At 37.0% G+C, this 23,399-nt stretch overlaps 1 protein-coding gene across 1 annotated transcript in view; it reads right to left on the bottom strand.

The window, feature by feature from the left end:
• Positions 1-19,041, bottom strand: part of CORIN (corin, serine peptidase) — a 125,686-nt gene extending 106,645 nt beyond the window's left edge. Inside the window, exon 1 of the mRNA XM_072406258.1 lies at positions 18,882-19,041. Within this exon, the coding sequence (XP_072262359.1) occupies positions 18,882-18,953 (72 nt within the window). The 5' untranslated portion in view covers positions 18,954-19,041. The remainder of the gene's footprint in view (positions 1-18,881) is intronic.
• Between the last annotated feature and the right edge of the window lie 4,358 nt (positions 19,042-23,399).

The raw sequence follows: 23,399 nt of genomic DNA, 5'->3' as shown, positions 1-23,399 counted from the left end.
ATAGGAGGGGAGATATGTAGTGCTGGGAAGTAGTGACCGTTTCAAAAGACAGAAAAAAATGGTTGGGCAAGTTTGAAGAGATGGGTTTTGAGGGTTCTTTAAATGAGCACAAAATGGGAGCAAGCTGAATAGTACGACTATTTCAGAGAGCCGGGGCAGTTCTAGAAAAGTCTTGTAGCATTTTGAAGTCAGTAGTAGGGCATTAGAGGAGCAAAGAGAACGGCTAGGGGAGTATTTTTCTACCAGGTCAGAAAGGTAATTGGGACAAGAACTGTGGAGGGATTTGAAGGCAAAGCACAGGAGATTGAATTTGATTCTAATATGAAATCGAAGCCAATGAAGAGAATTACAAAGAGAGGGAGCAGAAGATGAGTGGTGGAAAGGATGGATAGCCATTACCATTAACATTTTTTCACAGGTAAATTCACCCTAAACTCTTTGACCATCACTTATTAGTTCCATGTGGACTTTTGTATGAACCTCTCTATGGCTCTGATTTATTAAAGCTCTCCAAGGCTGGAGAGGATACACGTTCATCAGTGAAGCTGGCTGATCCAGCAAACCTGGAATGGATCTGGTGCAGTATTCTAAACATTTGCTAATAAATAGAAGTCCATTCCAGGTTTGCTGGATCACCCAGCTTCACTGATGAAAGTGTATCCTCTCCAGGCTTGAAGAGCTTTAATAAATCAGGCCCTTGTGTCTTGCTTATTCCCCCAGGCAGAGCATTTAACCTTGTCTTAGAGCAGTCCATTATTACCAGGGAACTGTGCAGAATATCATTTACAACTCTTTTAAATGTATACATATAAACCTGTAATTTATACGTACTTGTATATCATTTCAACAACACACTTACTTTCTTTTACTGGATGGCGATTTATAGACTGAAAAGGACCCTTTCTGCAAATCACATCACTTAACGGGTCATGTAATGGTTATCCTATAATAATGATGAACATTTCCTGACAAGGATTATCCTTACACTTATGACTGAATGCACAAAGCTGATAAGAGTGACATAAAACTGAGATATCCATTGCATGCCCATAACCCATGATCCCTCTTGTGTTTTAAGCTGAATTCTTTTTACATAGCATACTTCATGCTATACATTAACCTTCTTTTTTAACTATCTATTTTTTGTTAGAAATTCATAAATGATAAACATTGAACCTTTTATTATATCTAAACAAATCTCCTCTTGTTGCTTTATATTTTTGTTATATAAATTCTCTAGACATTTCCCTTGCAGCTTAACTATCACTAAATACGTAGACTTTTCATACTGTATGGGAATAACACAATTATTCTATGAGGTTCATTTATTAAAGGATTTGTGTGTGCAAATATACATCTATACTGCATGAACATACAGATTTTATCTTTGTGGAATTTACTAAAAATTGCTAAGAAAAGCAAGGATTTTAGCAAACTTTGTTGCAGATTCCTTACTTTGTTCTAAATAGTTTAATTTCCTGACTGCTTCCTGATTTGGGACTCTGGTCACCTAAAACCATCACCTCTTTTGTGGAAATCTCTGTCAAAGTATGGTGTGAGCACAGTCATCCCTTAATATGAGGATGATGTTAGTGGTTTGCCCTTTTGGATTACTAATTGACGCTTTTTGTAACAGAGGCCCTGCAGTGAGGTATGGCAACTATTTCTAAACTGTTATTTGCATAACAATAATTTAAAGTTTGCACTAAGAATAAGTCAGGTCTATATTAGCAATTAAATCTCTTTGCCATTCAAAAAATTGAACCACTTGTTAGCCATCATACAGATTGTCGCATATTAAAAACAATGTTAAGCTAATGCAATATTTGTCAACAAGCAGATAGATCTCTCAGGAGCAAAACAGTTTAATTATCAGTGTAGCCCAAGGATTAGGGAATATCTCAACAAAAATTAACTTGTATCTCAGTACAGACTTCTAACAGTGGTTACACATGTAAACACAAAGCTGATTTGTCAGTTATTAAATATATGTTTTGTTTTTTACAAAGGTGGAAATTGACATTCCTCCTTTTAGTTTTCCACCATTTTAATACATAAGAATACATTTATTTAACAACAGAATGAAAAAAAATTATTGTTTGCAAAAAAAAAAAAAAAAAATGAAATATGTGTTGGCCTAACTTTAAAGTTATTTTGAAAACTGCATTAAGGCTCTGCTTTTATAGAGTGTTTTAACACTTCAAAATGTAATATTAAACAGGAAATCTGTGTTGTTTTAATAATCTAATATAACTGTATAGCTACGCAGTTTTGAATTATTTTCTTAATAAAAATATGAAATTCTCTGCTTTGCTTTACATAAGCACAAAAGATTATATAAAGCAGTGATATTTCATACAAGCACAAACGGGATCACACAAAATCAAAAGTATTGCACTTCCACTTTTTGCATGGTTGTATAATCAAGGTTTTGGAGGTTTTGTATTTTGGTTACACAACACAACAGTTATGTTCAGTAACTATTTGCACTCACAGTTAAATATTCAAAAATGGCTACACAGTGGCAATGAAAATAATAGATAAGTAAATTATTCTACATTTAATGTAATAGTTTAAGGAAATTACAGTTTATGTAAAATAGTTAGTGATTTGAACTGGCCCAGTATATTGTGCCTGAAATATTACATGAAAAATTAACACAGTAACTGATGCTTTGACATTTTCTGTTTTAACTATGTATCTGATTTAAGTTTAGCAAGATTGTTGATTACGAATGAAAAACTTATAATTCCAAAAGTCCAAAATTTTCCAAAATTCCAAACTATTTTACAAAATTTACATATTTCTGACCAATCAGTTTTTAATTTTTACAAACAGAATTCCTGGGGTAACTCTAAGTCTAACCTACTAAAATGTAATCAAGATTGTTTAAATACACATAAACCATGATAGAGGGAAATAAATAGTAGTGGAACCAATGAATAAATAAATGTTTCCAGCTATAAATTAAAATAGACCAACATAAAACAAATATGTATAAAGTGCTATGCAAAAATAGAAAACCTTACCGTCAGCATAACAATTATTTTTGGTGTATAATTCTTAATATTGAAAAATATTCTATACTTAAAGTATGAATAATTTAAATAATTTTGTGCAGCTACTAAATAAAAGCAAATTCCCTTTAAATTCAACCATTTTGGTGCAGAGAAGAAAAAAAAATCAACCTCTTGGGAAAGCATTGTCAATTTTCTTTGCAGGGAAAAAATATCTCTGACCTTACAAGGGCAAGAGGAGTATTTAATTGGATCAACATATGAGTATGTGAGTGATGAGAAATGTTGGTATAATCAAACAAAAAATCAGAAATTCATTTTTAAAATCTATTGATTTTCTCATTACAGTTTTAAGGCCAACCTAAGCCATAAATAACACCAAACCTATGATTAGCCCCTCTGCCGCTATCTAGTCTACACAGATCAAAACAGTTTGAATAAAGTGGAGACATTATGAAACTCAATGTAAAGAATGCTAAGTGCCTGGAACTAATCTTATGGTGTCCCTATTTAATGTACAGCGCTGCGTAATATGTTGGCGCTATATAAATCCTGTTTATTATTATTATTAATAATAATAATAATAATAATAATAATAATAATGGTGTCGGTAGTGTCAGCCACACCTGAAATAAGCATGCAGATGTGTGACATCTGGCTGAACACCTGAGCTTCCTACTCATTCTGGGTCAGGGATCTAAAAGGTATTAAAACCAGAGGATCAGAACACCAACCAGGCAAGCTGTAATATTGAAAATCAGGTCAGAGCATCTCAGGCTTGTGCAGAAGGGGCCTTTTTGTGCAAAGAGAAAAATCTGCCAATCTCACGCATGCACAAGTCCCTCCTGTGTTACTGTCTGTATCGGTCAATTTTTTTCATCCTACGTTGCCTGATCACGCACCTGGGTCGGGTGACATAGGATGAAGAACAGGAAGAAGAAAAGATGGGGGATAATTTGAAGGCAAAAAAATGGAAATATGTATACTATATTTGCTATAAATGTTTTTCTTAGCATGCCTATTGTCTTCTCCAGTTATGGAATATTTAGGTGTAAACATGTAAAGTGTGATCTGTCTGTCATGTATTAATGAATACAATGTGACAAAGACCAATCATCAGGAAGATAAATAATGGCCATTTGGAAAAAGGGAAAGTCTTCAGTAACCCATACTCCCCCCACTCAGTAACATCATCCACATGATGTGCAAATGTAATGTTGCTGTGGATAACACATGGGGGCATGTCGGTGACTCTACATTTTTTATCTCACAGAGGCTTCTGCACACAGTGGTCACAGACATTCCCCCTCTACCCCGTATGGGCTGTCAAAACAAGAAACTGCACATGAAGTTACCAAGCATATAAAATATAAATATAACTGTATTGCTATGACTACAGATCAGTTAATTATCTGTAATTAGGGTGCAGTGGGTGGTTAATGCTACTGATACTTCCCTTTCCGCTCCGTGTCTTATTACACCATTGAGATAAATTCCTTCCACATTATCAGGACCTGCAGCAGTTTTCTTAGTAAACATTTTCCAGCACATCTGACCTTTCACTAAGGCATATCAAATGAAAGACTAATGTGTGTGATCTTTCCTCACCTGACCCAGCAGACTGCTCTGCTCATGCTTTATTGCAGCATCACAGGAAGCCTGAGAATATTACAATCAAGCAAAGAAGATGCCAGAAAAGCTTTTGCCCCTAGCAACAGATATGTTTTTTACATCAAAGAATGATTGTTTAATTGGGCAATAACGGCATTTTTTCTCCAGATTTTATTAAAGATTGGTCTGTAGGTATAGCATGGTCCTAGGGATCACCTATAGCTGGAGAACGGTCAAAACCCCGATACCAATTGCTCCTCTCACCCACTCCTTTCCCCATGATGGCCTTATTATGTGGTTGTGTATGCCATATGAGGTACATTTTTTTTTTATAGTTTACATTTTTACAGCTTTATCATTCTGGTATTTGAAGTCGTTCTTTACATGAACACATTTTTTATGTTTTTATGTATAAACCAAAAAAAAAGAGCCGTGGACAATTTTTAAACCATTATATTTGAGCCTATAGTGTCATTAAGGCTTAGTCTACACGGACTGTTTCCCCAGCGTTTAACCTGAGGCTTTTAAAGCCCATGTTTGAAGTCCCCATGCATTCCAATGGGCTAATCTACACCAGGACGTTTCCTTCAGGCACGTTTTTGAGCTTTATTTTAAACGTTGCTTGCAACGTTTAAAAAATTAAAACGCTGGTAAATCGCGGGAAAACGCGTCCATTGATTTTAATGGGAGCGTTTTCCTGCGTTTATGCATGCTAGAAATTGTCAATAAAAAAGCTTCCATTGATTTCAATGGAGGCTTTTACAAACGTTTTAACAATACCCTGTGTCCTGTGTCACTATCCCATGTGTCATGCATGATTAATTACATGTACTATGCTACACCTATGCCTGGCACGTGTGAAATTGTCTGCCATTGTGTTTGCTTTTGGTGCTTTTCACACCTGCAAATGATGTCATTCATTATCACTTGTGTGTAGTCATTATCTTTAATTGTGCTTCACTTTGCACTCTTTTCACTCTTTTCTGTGTATACTGTTACATTTGTCACTGTACTGTTGCATGATCACATTATCACATGTATGCAGGGATGTATGTACTTCCTGTACTTGCAGAAATCACTGCCCAGGGTTACAATTTGCATTTCTACCAAGTGCTAAAACGCTTGTATAATCGCGGTAAAACGCGGATAAACGCGGCATAGACGTTTTTCAGCTTTTCCAGCATTAAAAAAACGTTTTAAAACGTTAGAATAAGTGCATAAAAACACTTATAAACGCAGTAGGAACGTTTACATGCCTTTTTACAAAACGTCCATGTAGACCCAGCCTTAAGGTTTGTTGCTATGTTTTGTCTGTGGTGATGGGAAGCAGAAGAGAGGCGGCATTGCTTTCAAAACTACAAGTGAAAGTAATTATTCATTTATAATAAAACCTCAGGTGGTAATAAACTTTTAATATATATGTGCTTAACCCCCCTATGGGTATTCCTGAATGTGACTTGGCATAGATTCTACTTGCAAAAAGCGGTAATCCTGAGTCACACTCAGGGTCGCTAAAAACAAAAAAAAAACCACTTACCTTGTTCCTTTGCCGTCCTCCTGCGTCCTGCGCATCCGTCCAGGTCATCCGTCCTCCTTTTCCGATTTTCTCCCGGCGACTGAAGAGACGTTCTCTGGGGTTTCCCGGTGACCCCGGTGCATGCGTTGGTTCATGCGGGAGACGCAGCGGGAAATTCAAAACATTTTTTATTTGATTCAATACAAAAGAACTGTATTGAGTCCAATACAAAAGGAATCTTCATATTATATTATATAAATATAATATATGCTACTGTACAGTTATATTACAGGTTTCACTATTTTTAAGCACCTTTTTTTTTACAGATTTTTGTGTTTTTTTATTTAAAGTTTATTATTAAGTTTAATAAATATTGGACATATTTCGGTGAGTTATGCCTAAGAATTATAGGCCTACAATGTAAAATAAATTTCCATGCAAAACAATTTAATGCTTTTTGCATGAAAATACAGACAGAATTAGAACGCCAGGGGGGTTAAGATTGTAAGCTCTTCAGGGCAGGGTCCTCTCCTCCTCCTGTGTCACTGTCTCTACTTGTCTGTCATTTGAAACCCCTATTTAATGTACAGTGCTGCGTAATATGTTGGTGCTATAGAAATCCTGTTTATTATTATTATTATTAATAATATTAATAATAAAAAAGGAAAAAAAACTGTCTCAGTCTGTACTTTCTTACAATAGAGAATAGATGCAAACCTGCAAGGTAAACTGACAGCCAATGAAAAATATAGCTCTGATGGGTATATTTTGCGGACACCATAATTAATCGTCTTCATTTGTTAAAAAAAAATAAAGGCATCAATACAAAATATTAGCGTCTTCTAATTGTTTCACATATAAAGATGTGCCCTCTAGTGGCTTTGTTTTAAAATGTTATACTTTTCTGAAAAGCAACCTGATTCAGAAATCAGAAGTAGTGGAGTTATCAAACCAACCACAAATATGTTATTTACTCATAGGGAACCTGTACTGAGACAATGGCCCTGATTTATTAAAGCTCTCCAAGGCTGGTCAGGATACACTTTCCACAGTGTAGCTGGGTGATCCTGCAAACCTGAAATGGATTTCTTTAATGTCATTTGCTATTTATTTGCAAATGTTTTCAATCCTGGACCAGATCCATTCCAGTTTTGCTGGATCACCCAGCTTCACTGATGAAAGTGTTTTCTCTCAAGCCTTGGAGAACTTTAATAAATCAGACCCAATTAGGGAGGTTCCTTTCTGAGCCAGGGACCCAAAAATAATGTGCTTTCTTGTTCATGTTCACTGCCTTAGAAATTGCTGAAATGTTAACAGCCGGGCAATTAATATTTTCAGAAGGAGCGGATAGGCATAACTGCTAAACATCCTCAGTACAGATTTTTGTTTTAACCTTTTCATGATTGATAAATCTTTAATACGTAAATGTCCAGACTGAATGAATTAGTCAGCGTGCATTGGTAATTTAATGCATACCTAAACTCAGAATTTTTCACTTTACATAAAAGGGTAGACAACCCTTTTATTTAAAGTAAAAATTCAATTTTTTTTTAAAAAGCATGGAGCATCGCCCCCTAATTCTCAATCATTTAGTGATTTCAATCTTTTTTGAGCCACAGCACTTTTTTACATTAAAAAAATTCGTCGGCACACCGCGAATAAAAATGTTACAAAATGACACTTATTTGGATATTTTCCCATGGTACACCCAAAGATCTCTTACGGCACACTAGTGTGCCGTGGCACAGTGGTTGAAAATCACTGGTCTAGGCGATGAAGAATGAATGGGATCGCAAATAGCCTCCCGGGATGCGTGATATAGCTATCTCAGGAGGCTCTTGGCTGCTCCTTCTGCGAATGCCTGAGCATCCTGGGTATGTGCAGAAGGAGCCCTTTTGCATGCGCAGTGAGATCAGTAAGTTTTTTCTCAGTCTACGTCACCCGATATCGTGCCTGCACAGTGAAAGATCGGGTGACGTAGGAAGAAGAACCGGAAAAAAAAGAGAAGATGATTTTGGCGCCTGGCGCTCCCTCTGCGCAGGACTGAAGACAGGTACCGGGACGATGCGGGACCTGATGGACAGACTGATCTGCAGGATTGAAGATAAGTGTGATTTTACAGTTTTGGGTGAGTTTTTGGTTTACTTCTGCTTTAATGCTAAGTTTATGAATACTTTTGGTACTTTTGGTAACCTTTTTACTTTTTCTCTATTTTTCGATCATTTTTTAAATATTATTATTGTATCTGACAACTACCAATAATAAACATATTACATCGCACATATCAATTTGTCTTTTTAATTGGCCTAACGTTTTTCTTTAAGGGCAGAGCCTTAAACGCTGCTATAGGTATGTGTAGGCACCTGGATGTTACATCAGTAGCAGCTGACACTATCTTTATACTTGTGATTATTACACTAAAAAAAACATAGAAATATATTTACAGTTGCCTTTATATTTTGATATAAGGGGATTGTAAAATTCAATTTATAAGACATCTTAGCTATAATAAATAGAAAAAAAGGGGGACATCATGCTTTCACTTGTTTACCATAACAGCCTGTATGCAGCTAGGATACTTTTCTGTCTGCCCGATGTTGTGCTGCTCTCCTCTGGCACTTTGTTATGGGAGTAAAGGAAAATCCCACCCAGGGAACAGGTTTATTTTTAGAAGAAATGAGAAAAATAAAGACTACATTCTTGCTGGGCTCATCTAATCTTAGTCAGGAAAGCATGGTACACAACGTACAAACTTTAACTAGTAGAGACCATAAAAAAGTAAGTCAGCATTTGAGTGGCCAGTGGAGTAAAGTCTCTATCTCAGTGATCAGACTGTAAAATTGTAATTGTAAGAGGCTATGGCAGGGGTTGATCTGTGTCAGACATTTATGAACATAGTCAAGAAGTGCGCAGGCAAATACTTTACATAATTTGAGTTTTAACTGTGCCTAGTTTCTAGAAAATAGATCCATTCCACATTTTCAATGGGCATAATTTAATAAAGCTCTCCAAGACTGGAGAGGATACATTTTCATCAGTGAAGCTGGGTGATCCAGCAAACCTGAAATGGATTTTTTCAAAGTCATTTGCTAGCAAATGTTTTAAATACTGGACCAAATCCATTCCAGGTTTGCTGGATCAGCCAGCTTCACTGATGAACATGTATCCTCTCCAGCCTTGCAGAGGTTTAATAAACCGCATTTCTCAGTAGCCGATATGGAGATACCCCCTATTTCAATGTGAGATATCAGGGGTATGGCAATGATCTATCTTGCAGTGATAGTTCAAATGCCCAACTGTACAAAGAATCTTTGCTAAATATTATTGCAACATGAAGGGTTTCTGTTGTTATTGACCTGTTCACTGCAAAGTGTAAACACCAAGACTTCATTTTACATAATAATGTCATAGTGACTGGGACTGGCAAAGAGAAGAGGCTTTATGTTACTGGTCACACGGATAGGGGGAAGTTTGCATGAACTGAATAAGGAGGAATAAGATTTTTTTCACAGTTCCCCCATACAAAAAATAGCATTTAAGACTTGCAATTTGGGGTGGGAGCCCTGCTGAAAGGATGGTATTTAAATTTCAGCATTAAAAACCTAATAATGTGACAGGTTTGTTTTAATGCTGACAAATAAATTGTAACAATTTTGCACTTTTGATAAATAAAAGATCTTTTCACTCTGTAAAGCTGTGTACACACTTGCAATTTTTGTCGTTGGAAAGGATCTTTCACGATCCTTTCCAACAACAAGGGAGTGCACGATGCATGAACGGTGCTGTACATACAGTACCGTTCATGCTCTATGGAGAGGGGAGGGGGAGAGCGATGGAGCGGCACCCTGCTGTGCGCTCTCCCCTTCCCTTTCATTAGGATCGGCTGCGTCCATTGTCCGTGGATCCGGCAGGTCGGTCGTCCGGACGATGGACGACACCGACTGTACACACGGCAGATTTTCGCCCGATAATTGGCCGATGCCGATTATCGGGCGATAAAAATCTGACGTGTGTACGTAGCTTAAGAGGACTTATCTGAACAATATACAACGATGAATTACAATGAACACCAAATAAACTGAATAAACCAGGTCACAAGCCATTTGTGTGTTTTTGAGGAAGAAAAGTGTTTTAACTTTTTGAATACAAACAAGGTGGAAACATACCAGAAGAATGGATGACTGGCTAAATGACATTTAATAATAGTAATAAATGCATCTTGGCAAAAAATAAGAACTAATACCGTAAATGATTTATAGATGCAATAGAGCAGAATGGGCCCTTGGAAAGGTATTTTGATGCTTTGGACCCTACAACTCTTCAATGGACACTAAGAAGGATTGAAATAGGGAACAGAAAAGCCAATTATTAGTATTGCCTGCACGGACATAAACCCATCAGACACCCACTGCCTACAAGTTTATTCTCCCTTGTGAGATGACAGGTAGGTGCGGGTTTCGACCAATTTTGCAACTTCTTGGTTTACTGCAGGTGCATTAAGGTTGTCTCGTGACCCCCTGATCATCCACTGGGCCCTGAGCTCCTGCTTTGGCTGGTGAATGATCCAACTCTTATTTGAAAATTCTAAGAAAATGTACTACAAACAGCTTCAAGAGGTTTAACCCTGAACCACATTGGCTATTTTACATGAACAACTTTTCAAATAAACAAATGATTGCAAGATGTTCTGAGGATTCTTTGGAGAAAGGATTCTTATCCACAGATACAACTTTTCTGCATTCTGAAGGGACCCACAGATCTTGGTTCTGTCCTAGAGTACACTACAAATCACTATGCAGTCACTGAATCCCACCATACCAGGGGACAAAGTATTTTTACAACAAAGAGTGAAAGGTAAGCATTTATCTTATTTTACATTGTGTGTTTTTATCTCTTTGGTGCACTTTGGGACAGAGTCGTCTGTAATTAGTTATTTTGTTCTGAATGGTCTGGATTTAGTACCCTGGGAATTTTTTTTCTTGATTGGATTTAACTAATCTGCAGTTTAAAGCTATTTTTTTAAAAAAAGTGAACTAGGTGTAAATTGCCTGTTCATAACTGCAGCAGCCTCCAAACATCACTGGCATTCCTGAAACCTGGGTCATTCTGATGGACCAAGCTTGGCCATTTTCTCACACCTTCACTAAGGGTCTCATTCATATCAGAGAGCATACCATATATCACTATCTGCTTTCTGTTATGCACTGCTGGGCTACTTACAATGTGTCCCATCCTATTCATATTATCAGGCTATGGTGTGTAGAACATAAAGCCCCACACGGTTCTCTCTGCCTAATGGTACATGATTAGAGGTGAGCAGGTTATATGACTTTACCAGGTCAAGTGACTTGGCTCCTGACTTTTTTTTCGTTAACAGACCTGTCTTTTTACTGTCTAATATTACCTTCTAACACCTATCTGAAGCTTTGGCTGACATTTGGAGGCAATCAGAGTAGTCCCGGATGTGCCTAACTCCAGCTCTTAATATTCTAAAAGTAGAATAAACACAGCACAAAAAAAAAGAAAGCTATTTTTGCTTTTTGGAAATATTTTTTTCCATTCAAAACATAATCTGGAAACTATTTATAAATATTCAAAAATTACCTGCATACATAGCCCCATTGCCCTAAGCTTTATATGGTCATGGAACTCAATAGCTTTTTATACTTGGAATTTACAAAAGATATTAAGACAAAACAGCTTTGTTATTTCACATGGCATTCCAGATAAAGCATACAACAGAACTTGTTTGGAATAACAAAAACATTTCTCAAATACTTTTTGAGTAAGGCAGTGCAAAAAACAGTATATCAGGCAGTAACTATGATCATTTTAAATGTCCAGTCATGTGCAGATGAAAAAAATACACAGGAATTTACTTTTTACATGACTATATAATCAAAGTGAATCTTCACTTAATGTATTAAAGCACATCTAAATTCACAAAACAAAGGATCAACAGGAGTTAGAGGTTTTTGGTACAAGAGACATTCAAAGCCAAACTTTTCCCCTGCTCTTGGTGGCTTTTAATACTTCTTCTTTGCACACATATGTGCATGTGTCATGCAATGTGGAGCTCAACTCATCAGACACAGGGGACAATGTGTGAACAAAAGTTATATCACCCAGTGGCCAAAGAAGGTCAATGTGGACCCTAAAATCTGCTGTAGAGTTAGTGGTAAGAGGATGGATTTGGAAAATGCAGCAGTGACCTGCTGGAAGGCTATAGGGCACCTACAAAAGGTAGAAAGTTGTGCATACTTGCTTATTTTAGCCAAATTACCCACACCAACGAAGATTTAGGGTCACTTTAGATGAAGAATGTCATCCCTATTAGTATCTTGCCCTTGTACAAAGTATTTGTAAAAACATCAGTTTTGGACACTAGCTCACAAAAAGTATGTTGTGGAGCTGGAGAGGGTGCAGAGATTGGCAGCTATATAATAATATAATAAAGCTCAGCATATTTGCACATTATGGTACACTTACTTGTCAAACAGCCTTCTCCAGAGCTTGACGATCCATCGCAGCCACTGTCATCTTCATCTGGTGTTTTTCCAAGTTTTAAGTATTTGGCCATTTTTTCTCGGCTAGGTGGGATGACGTAGTTCTCAGGCATGAGAATGGGAGCTACTTCATGTTGGCACAGCTCAATGTACACAAAACACAAAAACGTCCTGACAGGCAGACAAAGGATCCACGTGAGGAGACTTTATAACTTTAGGGACTGACTTCCAGGACTTATTTACTAGGTGGACTTTCGCTTAAATAAGAACTATAGAAGATCTCATGAGAAAACTTAATGTATTTCTGCTTGAAAAGAGGCGAGGCATGGAATGTATCCTATAAATAAAAAGTATTCTTTATATTAAACTTAGTGCATAGTTTTTCACAGCAAATAATGATGGGGTAGTCTTTGCATTAAATCTATGCAACCTTTATATTTAACCAGACAGCTTAAACCTATGCATACAGAAAGACTTCCTTCCCGGATCTACCAAGACTTCCCTGTTCTTCCAAGAACAGATTGCCACAGGAGGTAGAGCTACCCTAGTCTGTATGCGTTTCTAAAAAAAAAGGAATATATAGCTTTATATATATATATATATATATATATATATATATATAAAATAAAGAATATGTAAAATAAACTAATACATATAAATCAGATATATGTATGAGAAATAACACTGTAGATAGTTAATCCATGGTGTATGTGTTTATTTGATTAGCTTTGGGATCCGGAAGGTTTTTACTCCCTGCACATTATGATCATGTTATATCAGTGTACATGGACATGTGCATTTTTTGCCTATGTAACATAATACAAACTGTAGCACATTCACTGAAGCAATCTGGTTTCCGTGCATTATGCTCTTGTTGTAAATGGAAATCACCTGCAAGTCTACTTTCTAGCTAGAATGGGAACAAAGGGAATATGAACTGCAGTCATCCAAAACAACCAGTAAAAATTCTCTTGACAGTTGGCTGCTATGAATGATTCCAGTTTGCAGGGACTGAGTAGTTGACAACTGACACTGTGAATACAAAGTCCTCTGGGCATATTTAGTATGGGAGCGCAAACAGCTATGATGATGAGCATAGTGCAATAACTAAACCAATCACAATACATTTTCACCAGTTTGACTAAAGTAACTATTTACACAATCCATGTATGTGTTTCTCAAACTTTTTAACATGGGGGAACCCTTGAAATAACTTTCAGGTCCTCAGGGAACTTCTTCTACAATTACTATATCCACAGCTCCCAGTACATTATTGTGGTGGTCATAGGGAGGAATATCTTCTATATTGCTGGCCAGTGGGAAAAATGTCACCCTTACAGATAGCCAAAAAGACCATTGGTGCTAGCAATCCCTGGATAAACCCAGGTGGAGAAACACTGCTCTATGTTCTTGTAGTGCTACATAATGTTATAGAAACTAAATCAATTTTATTACTGGATAACCAGAGTACATTTCTGCTGTATTAGCTGCCATTTATATCAGAAATCGGAATAGATAAAGGTTGAGTGACCTGATACAAAACACTGAATGCCCCCTGCTTGTCTATTTATAAGCAAGTATTTCTGCATGACTTTCCACTCCAGCATTATTGGGTGAGAGTAGACGGTCATTTGGGGGGAATATGAAATCTCATCTTGTACAGGTTGCTATTTTTAGGGGCCATGGAAAAAAAAAGGGGAAGGATTACATATCTGTCAGCCCCAAGTCATCAAACTGCACAGTAATGAGGAAACCTTTTAGTTTAGGGGTATTTGCTGCAAAAGGGAAAGACCCCAGCTGTTTAACACATTCCCTGCTAGGGGAATTACATCGGGAGTACAGGCTGACAATGTGACGAGCGGGAATGTTTCTATAAAGCGTGTCAGTATCCTTACATTAGTTTTCCAGACTTTGAGGGTACAATGTTTTCTCTGTTTTATTGCTGATTAGATTACAAAATAAATAAATAACAAGCACCACCTAGAAGACAATTTGTGCCCAAGAAAAGATCACTCGAGCATGCAGCAGTTCAATAAAAGCAGTTCTGGTTTATCACTATCCCAGGGTTAATGCTAAAATATGGTTTTTCTGAATACATAGCTTTGCTGAGCCCTTGCAGAGAGTCAAAAGTGTCTGCTATAGGCAGGATTTTAGTATACAGTTAATTTAAATCAAAAACTGCAGATTTTCTATTGCAGATTTTTATTTATCAGTAAGAGCATGCATTAGCAAGACACATTTGTTTAAATTAACTCAGGTTAACACTATTGGAACTGAATTGATACATGCTGTAGTTAATAAGCTGTGAGTTAAAGTACAGTATCACACACCCATCAACCTGTAAATAAAACTAATAAACTTTCTTCTTCATCTACACAATTCATGAATTAAAATACCATGTTATTGGTAAATATAGACGGCATAAATCCTACTGACCCCCAATGATCTTACAGCAAGACAAGGACAGGTAAAGATAACACTGGAGGTCTAAATACAGAGGTCAACCACTCCACATATTAGTAACTTCAGAGTCTCAGAAAAAAATGTTACAATACAACCTGTACTTGAATAAAAAAAAATTAAATCTGGTTATCATTGGCTTCAGTGCATTCTGGGTCACTGACCTAGCACAATGTAATGTAACAAATTTATTCAAACCTCCTGAACTGCATGCTTGTTTTAGGTCATTGACTTTTAGCAGATACAGATAATACAGATAATATTGAAGCTATTGGATAAATAGAATTAAAAAAAAAACATCTAACTAATATGTGAATGTCAAAAAAGTCAATTGTAAGAATAACTGATATTACATAGTAACAACTAATACAACTTGATGGTTAATGATCAGCAAATGCATCAACTTACTCTGTGCGTGCTTTAAAAATAAGGTAACTTTATAGAACTGTTCTTTTAAAACACAAGAGCGTTTCCTTATTTTTAACCAAAATGTATTGGTTTGTTCAAACTATTGTTTTGGCAATTGTTCTCACAGAAGTCAAAATACTGAAATGCAGAATAATAAATTGTTTGATTTCACATATGGAAATAAAAGATGCAAAACACAGAAGATTATTGTGTTCATTGATAACGATTTGTATAAGTACGTCAAAAAATTACAATATAAATAAATTTAAATAAATATATATATATATATGTGTCTGTGTGTGGTTAGAAAATGTTAGAAAATTTGGTGCTTGTAATATAGTGCTAGAGATCTAGTAATCTGAATATGCAGAAACATCATAGAAGAAATGGCAGCTTTGTCATAAAATGTAAGCAAATAAATAAACAAAGAAAAATGATTTTGGAAAATAAGTAGCTAGTTAGTAAAACATGAATTATAACATATAGAAAAAGCAATGTATATTGGAAGGTGCTGGGTGAACCGTAGTACAGCTGTATATATAATTAATCAGGAATGAGAACTACTGTTTGAGTTTGAAGTTTTGACATTTACAAAATATGATTGCCTTCAATAGTACTATATAGATGTTGAATCGCTCCTAACCCACAGTTTGAAGTTTCTGTACATTTGTTGTTTAACTTTACACATTCCATGCTGATAACCAGATTTCATAAAATGTGTACACCACATCTTCTGTACCCCAATGTCTCAATCAGCTGTTCATGTAAGTCATGTGATTGGTGGAAATAATATTCACACAAAGTTAGAACTATTTAGGATTCACACTCAATCCATTATTCTAAGTTAAGACGTTCAATTCCTTTCAATTGAAGTTACTGTACTCTAAAACACTGTACAACAGATTGCTGCTTTTTGCTAGGACTCTGTTTGCTGTACAGTCAATAAAACCATGTCTCTGTCTGGAGGTAATAGAATATAATGGGGGTATTTAACATCCGGCTTCAGGCATTGTAATCTGTGACACATTTCTGCATCTGACTTTCTGAAAGAAACACTTAGATTAACTGTAATCTACAATAATACATTTTTGTGGCAACGTCATACAATTTAGATTCCTGAACCTACATGACCTGCTAAATATGACCAACGGAGCACAAAAGTGGATTCACTTTCAAATGTGTTGTGCTCGGGCATATAAATATAGTGCAGGAGAATGTGCATAACTATATATATATATATATATTACATAGATAGTATTTGTGCATTTCCTTCCACTATATCAGAAACAGAATGCAGCTGAACCATTAAAACATGTAAAGCAGATGAACTCCCCACAATTCAGAGATTTCGATAAGAGTGAAGCTATGGCAGAGGACCTAGCTGTGTACTATATTAGGAGTATAGAAGTTGGCTGGCATTATACTATAAAAGTGGACTAAGTGTATTAATCTACTCAAGTGGATCCAACATTACATTATAGATGACCCAACACTATATTATATGAATATTATAGTGTTATATTATATAAAAGTGCCCAAACTATTTTATAGGATTAGGATTGGACCCACAACTAAATTATAGGAAACTACCCAGAATATTCTATAGAAGTAGATCCAGCATTACATATTAACACAGATGGATATAGATGGAATCACTATTCTATAAGAGTGGACCCAGGACTAAATTATAGAGAAGCACACAGCATTATTCTCTAGAAGTGGATCTAGCAATATACTATAACCCAGCACTACATCATAGAAGATAACTCACTATACCCAGTAGCATTATTTATTAGAAGTGAATACAGCATTATATTATAACTCAGTATTATCTTTTAGGAGAGCCAGGAACTATTTTGCAATAGTGGAGCCAGCAATATAATATAACCTAGCACTATTTTACAGGAGAGCGCTGTATTATAGGAGCGTACACAGTACTGTATCTTAGGAGAACACCAGCTCTATTTTAAAAAACCAAGCACTATAATATAGGACCCAGCAATATTCTGGACCTATATTTTTTAACTCAGTGCAATATTATAAGTAAATTCAGCATTAATTCTACAGCACTATATTACAGGAACATACCCAGCACTATAATATAACCTATAACTATAGGATTGGAGAAGACCTAGCACTATATTATAACCCAGCATTATATTACAGAAGATGTTCCAGCATTATACCATAGGAGAGAGCCCAGAACTATATGACAGAAGAAGACTCAGCACTATATCATAGAAGACCCATCACTATATTAAAGGGGAATACACAGCACTATACTATAATCCAGCACTAAATGATAGGGGAAGACACAACACTGTACCATAACCCAGTACTTTATTATAGAAGCATAACAAGCAGTATACTGTAACCCAGCACTATATAATAGGGGAGGACCCAACACTATATGATAGGAGAGAGCCAAGCACTGTATGATAAGAGAGAGCCAAGCACTATATGATAGGAGAGAGCCAAGCACTATATGATAAGAGAGGACCCAGCACTGTATTATACCCAGCACTATATGATAGGGGAGGACCCAGCATTCTACCATTAACCAGCACTATATTATAGTAGCATACCAAGCAGTAAACTGTAACTCAGCACTATATCATAGGAGAGAGCACAGAACTATATCAAAGGAGACACAACACTATACAATAACCCAGCACTTTAAAATAGGAGAGGTCCCAGTACTACAATATAAAAGTGAACCAAGCACTATATAGCAGGAGGGGACCCAGTACTATATTATAACCAAGCACTGTATAATAGGAGAGGACTACATGATAGGAGAGGACTCAGTACTATATTATAGGAGAAGACCCATTTCATTATTTCATTGCCATAACTCAGAACTATATGACAGAAGAAGACACAGCACAATACCCCAGCACTATGTAATAGGAGCGGTCTCAGTATTACATTATAAAAGTGAACCTAGCACTATATGGCAGGGGGGGACCCAGCACTAAATGACAGGAGAAAACCTAGCACTATATTATAACCCAGTACTATATTATAGGAGAGGACCCAGTACTATAATATAGGAGAAAACACGGCTCTCTATACAATAACCCATCACTAAATTATAACCAATCACTACAATATAGAAGATGGCCATCACTATATTATAGTCACAGCCCTATACAATAACTCAGCACTATGTAATAAAAGTAAACCCATCACTACATGGCAGGAGATGCCCAGAACTTTGGTCTGGCAGTGCCCCTTGTTCTAGCATTGCCCCATGTCCTAGCAGTGCCCCATGGTATAGCAGTGCCCCATGTAGTAGCAGTGCCCCAATGGTCTGGCAGTGCCCCATGTTGTAGCTGTGCCCCATACATGAAGCATCCTTACCCTGTCAGTGCAGATGACCGGTGTGTAGTTCTCCTCAGCTGGAATGGTGGTGAATGGTTGCATAGACAGCATGCTCAGCGGGCTCCCATCCCCAGCAGCAGCTTGCTGTCCCTCACTTCCCCACTCAGGAATCCGCTGTCCTTCCACGTGCTGGGGATGAAGGCTCCGAGCATCTTGTCAGCCACACACCCCACGACACGCCTCTGATGGAGCAACAAGTAACACCCTTAGTGTGCCGGGAAATGCCTGTCACACAACATTCACCTCTGTATATTATTGTATTGTATCATTGTATTATATCATTGTATTTTATTATATTATTGTATTATATCATTGTATTATATTATTGTATTGTATCATTGTATTATATTATTGTATTATATCATTGTAATGTATCATTGTATTATATTATTGTATCAGCCTGCGGCACAGCCATGTACACAATGCACTCACATAATATCCAGGGAATCAGCCCATTTGTCTGCCTGGGATGTACAAGTATAAAACAAGGTCAGAAATAAGAAGAATGGAAAATGCAAAGTTTAGAATGGCTGAAGAGAATTGGAACTGTGGATTCCTGATAAAAATATCCTCTGAGAAATAGACAAATATTTATATATATATATTATGGTGAGACCTATGATGGTATTTTGGTTCATCTCCTTTCTGACAAAGTCCAAATCCATTGTAACTCCAGACACACCCGTGAGGATCTGACTGTTTGGGGTCCCATTCTGCAGAATCGCTTTGTTTGCCTGATATCCAGTATTCATTGTGTGACATGTAATCTTCACATCTCAACCTATGAGGGTCTAGGCAATATCTGCCAGACTTTTCTTTAGGTTTTGGATTGAGCAGTAAAGGCATAACATTTATTTTGGCTTTTATTGCTGTTTGAGGCTGGCTGTCTGCTCTGGGTTAACAGTACTTAACAGGGGTTAAAACCAGGGGCCAACAAAGAAGTGCAACGTGTGCTGCTGCACAAGGACCCCAGACCATCCTCAGTCAATAGAGGGACCCACAGGGACCCCAAGTCTGTTTCTGCAGGGAAGGGGGGCCACAGCCCAGGGAGCGTGGGAACCTGCAGTCACAGTTGATTGGAGATACGTGCCTCCAATCAGCTGTGACCGCAGGCGTACTACTGAACTCATATGACCTCTCAATGAAGAATCTCCATTGAGAGGTCATATGAGTTCAGCTAGCCTGCAAACATGAACTCGCAACGAAACAAGGTCGTTACCGCTTACATGTTCGGTAAGCGACAACAGCCCGATTCGTTGCAAGATCGAATTTAAAATTCTCGCTCACACATCCCTAGTCCCAAGTCAGTTCTGCACAGGGGCCCATGGATGGTTACATCTGCCACTGGTTAAATAGAAAAGAAAAAGGAACATAAATAGTGCAGGGGCCAGGTAAAGTAAAATACAGAATACAAGAGTCAGGTGTAACTTACCTAGTGCAACTTACCTAGTGTTATGTAACTTACCTAGTGCAGGGGGCTGGTGCAAGAGGCATACATAGTAAGGGGCTAGTCAGGTGTATGTAGTTTACAATGCAGGGGTCAGGTGAAGACAATATAAATATTGCAGGGTACAGCTGAATGTAACATATATAGTGCACAGGACAGGTGTAAATAATATAGTGGGAGGGTCAGGTGTATGTAGTTTTCATTTCAGGTGTAGAAATGTGCATAGGGCAGGTATCATGTGTAGATAACATAATTATTGCAGAGGACAAGTGAATGACACATACATAGTGCAGGGGTCACATGTAGGTAACATAGACAGTGGGAGGGTCAGGAGTAGGTAGCATGCATAGTGCATACATAGTGCAGGGGTCAGATGTATATACATTCCACTATTCAGCACATCCAAGATACTTCATTACTAAAAGACAGGAGTACCCCACACATACTCTATACACACAGACACTGCATACACCTATATTTACACACTATATACACACATTTTATACACATTCATAAATGCACGTACACAAATTCTGAATAAAAAAGAACACATTCACATTCAGTCAAATCATGATTAAAAGTCGATTCAAATATTTTCTAATCAAATCCTAAGTGAAATGTTTCTAGATTTGGAGTAAAAAGTGGGTAAATCTTGGGTGAAAACATTTATAAATAAGCCCCAAAGAATGGTAAAGTGTTGCAGATCAGCAGCAAATAAGTCATATAGGTGACATTTTTTGGTAACAGACAAAACATCTCAATAAACATTATATTATCTATCAACAGGACACAAAGGGAATATATCATATGCCTACTAATGGGTTCTACAAGAATTCTAAATAACAATGACTTTTAAACACCATAAGTCACCACTAGTATAATGGTATTAGGGTCAAGCTAGAGCTAACTAGCACCGGGGCACAGTCCTAACACAGCAATACTTAAATACTTAAATCAGCTGTGGTGGCACACCAAGTAATGACAGAAAGAGAGAATAAAAAAAATGACATTATCCATGTTCTGCTTCCCCTTTATTGTCCAATCACAGGCTGTGGATAGGATAATAGGAGGACCTAGAAGTACTGCTATACTGCAGTAGAGTAAAGTGAGGTCATAAAGTCAGACCTGCTGCCTGACAAAATTATGTTAATCTGATGACTGAATGGAAAATATGACAAAACATTGGGCAAGTAAAACAGTTCCCATAAAAATATACACTGTGGTTTTGTACCACAAAAATGGTGAATAAAAGAAAAGAAGGAAGATATAATAAAATAATACACATGCATGAAAAGGTAAAAGACAAAAGACAGACAGGCTCATATTCCTATTTTATTATTATAAGGTGGCTGAATGTTTGGTTTGGGATAACACTGCACACTAATGCTTCCCTCTGGGTCAGACATTTGCTGCCTTGTGTCTATCTTCAAACAATCCAACCAGATACAGTCAGACTGGGAAATAATTACATAGGTATGGGAACTCTCTGAATTCCCCCGACATCCCCTGGCTGTAATTTATTTGATTAATGATTGACTGGATTGGTTTTTCTTTTTTTCCTTCATCCTCTCTGGGGATAATCTTGCACACTTGGGCACTGAGTATGCATGGATGTGGAATATTAGATTCTACCTGTATATGCAATCACCAGATGATGTCTAAGGCAAACCTTGCTAGTATTATATGGACAACACTTAATTATCATTTCTGGCCTGATAAAAATGATCAGCTTGTCCAAACACTATATGGATCATATGATTTTATGATCCTCAATCATACTTGGAGTGATCACATGTATTAATAAATACCAATATGTTGTGCTGTGTGTATATGAACAATCCCATAGTTCCTATATTCCTATAATTCACCCCATCCCCACCTTGAGCAAACAGAAGATGAGAATATTGTAAATGTGTGTGCTCTGGGACTAAATACAAAGTGATTATAAATTAGTAAATTGATCTGACTGATCAGGCAAATTAGGGAGCTGATCCTCTTGTGTACACTGGTTTGCTTTTAAGTCATCCTTTTCATTATATTCTGTAACTGCGTGTTTCTTTATGCTGGTAAGCATTCCTATAGGATGTTTATTTGGCTGCAATGGAAAAAGCCCGGAAATCATTTTTTGCAATCACTCTGAAAGGACCTGGGAAATCAGATTAGCAGTAAAGCCTTCTATTCTGTGTGCAGCGGTGGTATGAATGACATACCTTCCTAGCATGGTGAGGTGTGTGTTGGGGGGCAGAGAAACAGGAAATAATTACCAGGGAAAGGCAAACAGTTATTTCTAACAGAGTATAATTTGTTTTTACACTTGTGTAAGATTGCAGTAAATGGCACCTCTGACCCTTGTTCTGTTTCAGAATCCCAACACATCCTAAACCTGGTCATTCACAGAGTCCAAACAGGAGCATGAATAGATCTATTTACAGCATGTGTCACAGGAAGCGGTGTGGTCCTGTTCATTGACTAGAGCTAGCTAATGATCAAGTACAAATTAGTCTTTGTACACACCATAAAGAAGAACTCCACTCTGTATGTTGTGATACCTTCCCCCCAGGTATTTGCAGGAAAACCTCTTAGTAGTTTGCAGTAAAAACCTCTTAGTATTTCAGTGTTTCTTATTTGGGTTTCTAGAGGTGGTTACACAAATTCCCAGCAATAACCCGTTCACTACTGACAATGGGTTTATAGCTAAAGTGTTGATGCATATAATTAGTAACCTTCGGAGAAATACACAAATATTTTTCATTTTTCAGCATTGCTTACCTCTTTGGACATGCTAGTTGCCTGGCTGGAATACTTCTCCAATGACTTTACTTTCTTGGAGAACAAGAATGTAGAACAGTTCTTCTGCTTTTTGCATGTTTCAGTGACTCATGTACAGCCAGGGCACCAATGATCCTTTCAAAGAGGAATAATTCACCAATAACATTCCCCAACAACTGGCCACATAGCAGCAGCAATTGTACAAATCTCCCTCATACACATCATTCAGTGCCCTCTGTTAGTATTAAAGGACAAGCCTTTCTTTTATTCCAAACACAGGA

This window comes from Pyxicephalus adspersus, chromosome 3, assembly GCF_032062135.1.
Source record: "Pyxicephalus adspersus chromosome 3, UCB_Pads_2.0, whole genome shotgun sequence".
In the NCBI taxonomy this organism is placed as follows: Eukaryota; Metazoa; Chordata; class Amphibia; order Anura; family Pyxicephalidae; genus Pyxicephalus; species Pyxicephalus adspersus.
Note: the sequence above shows the minus strand (reverse complement) of the source record. Positions and strands in the feature narration are given on the sequence as shown.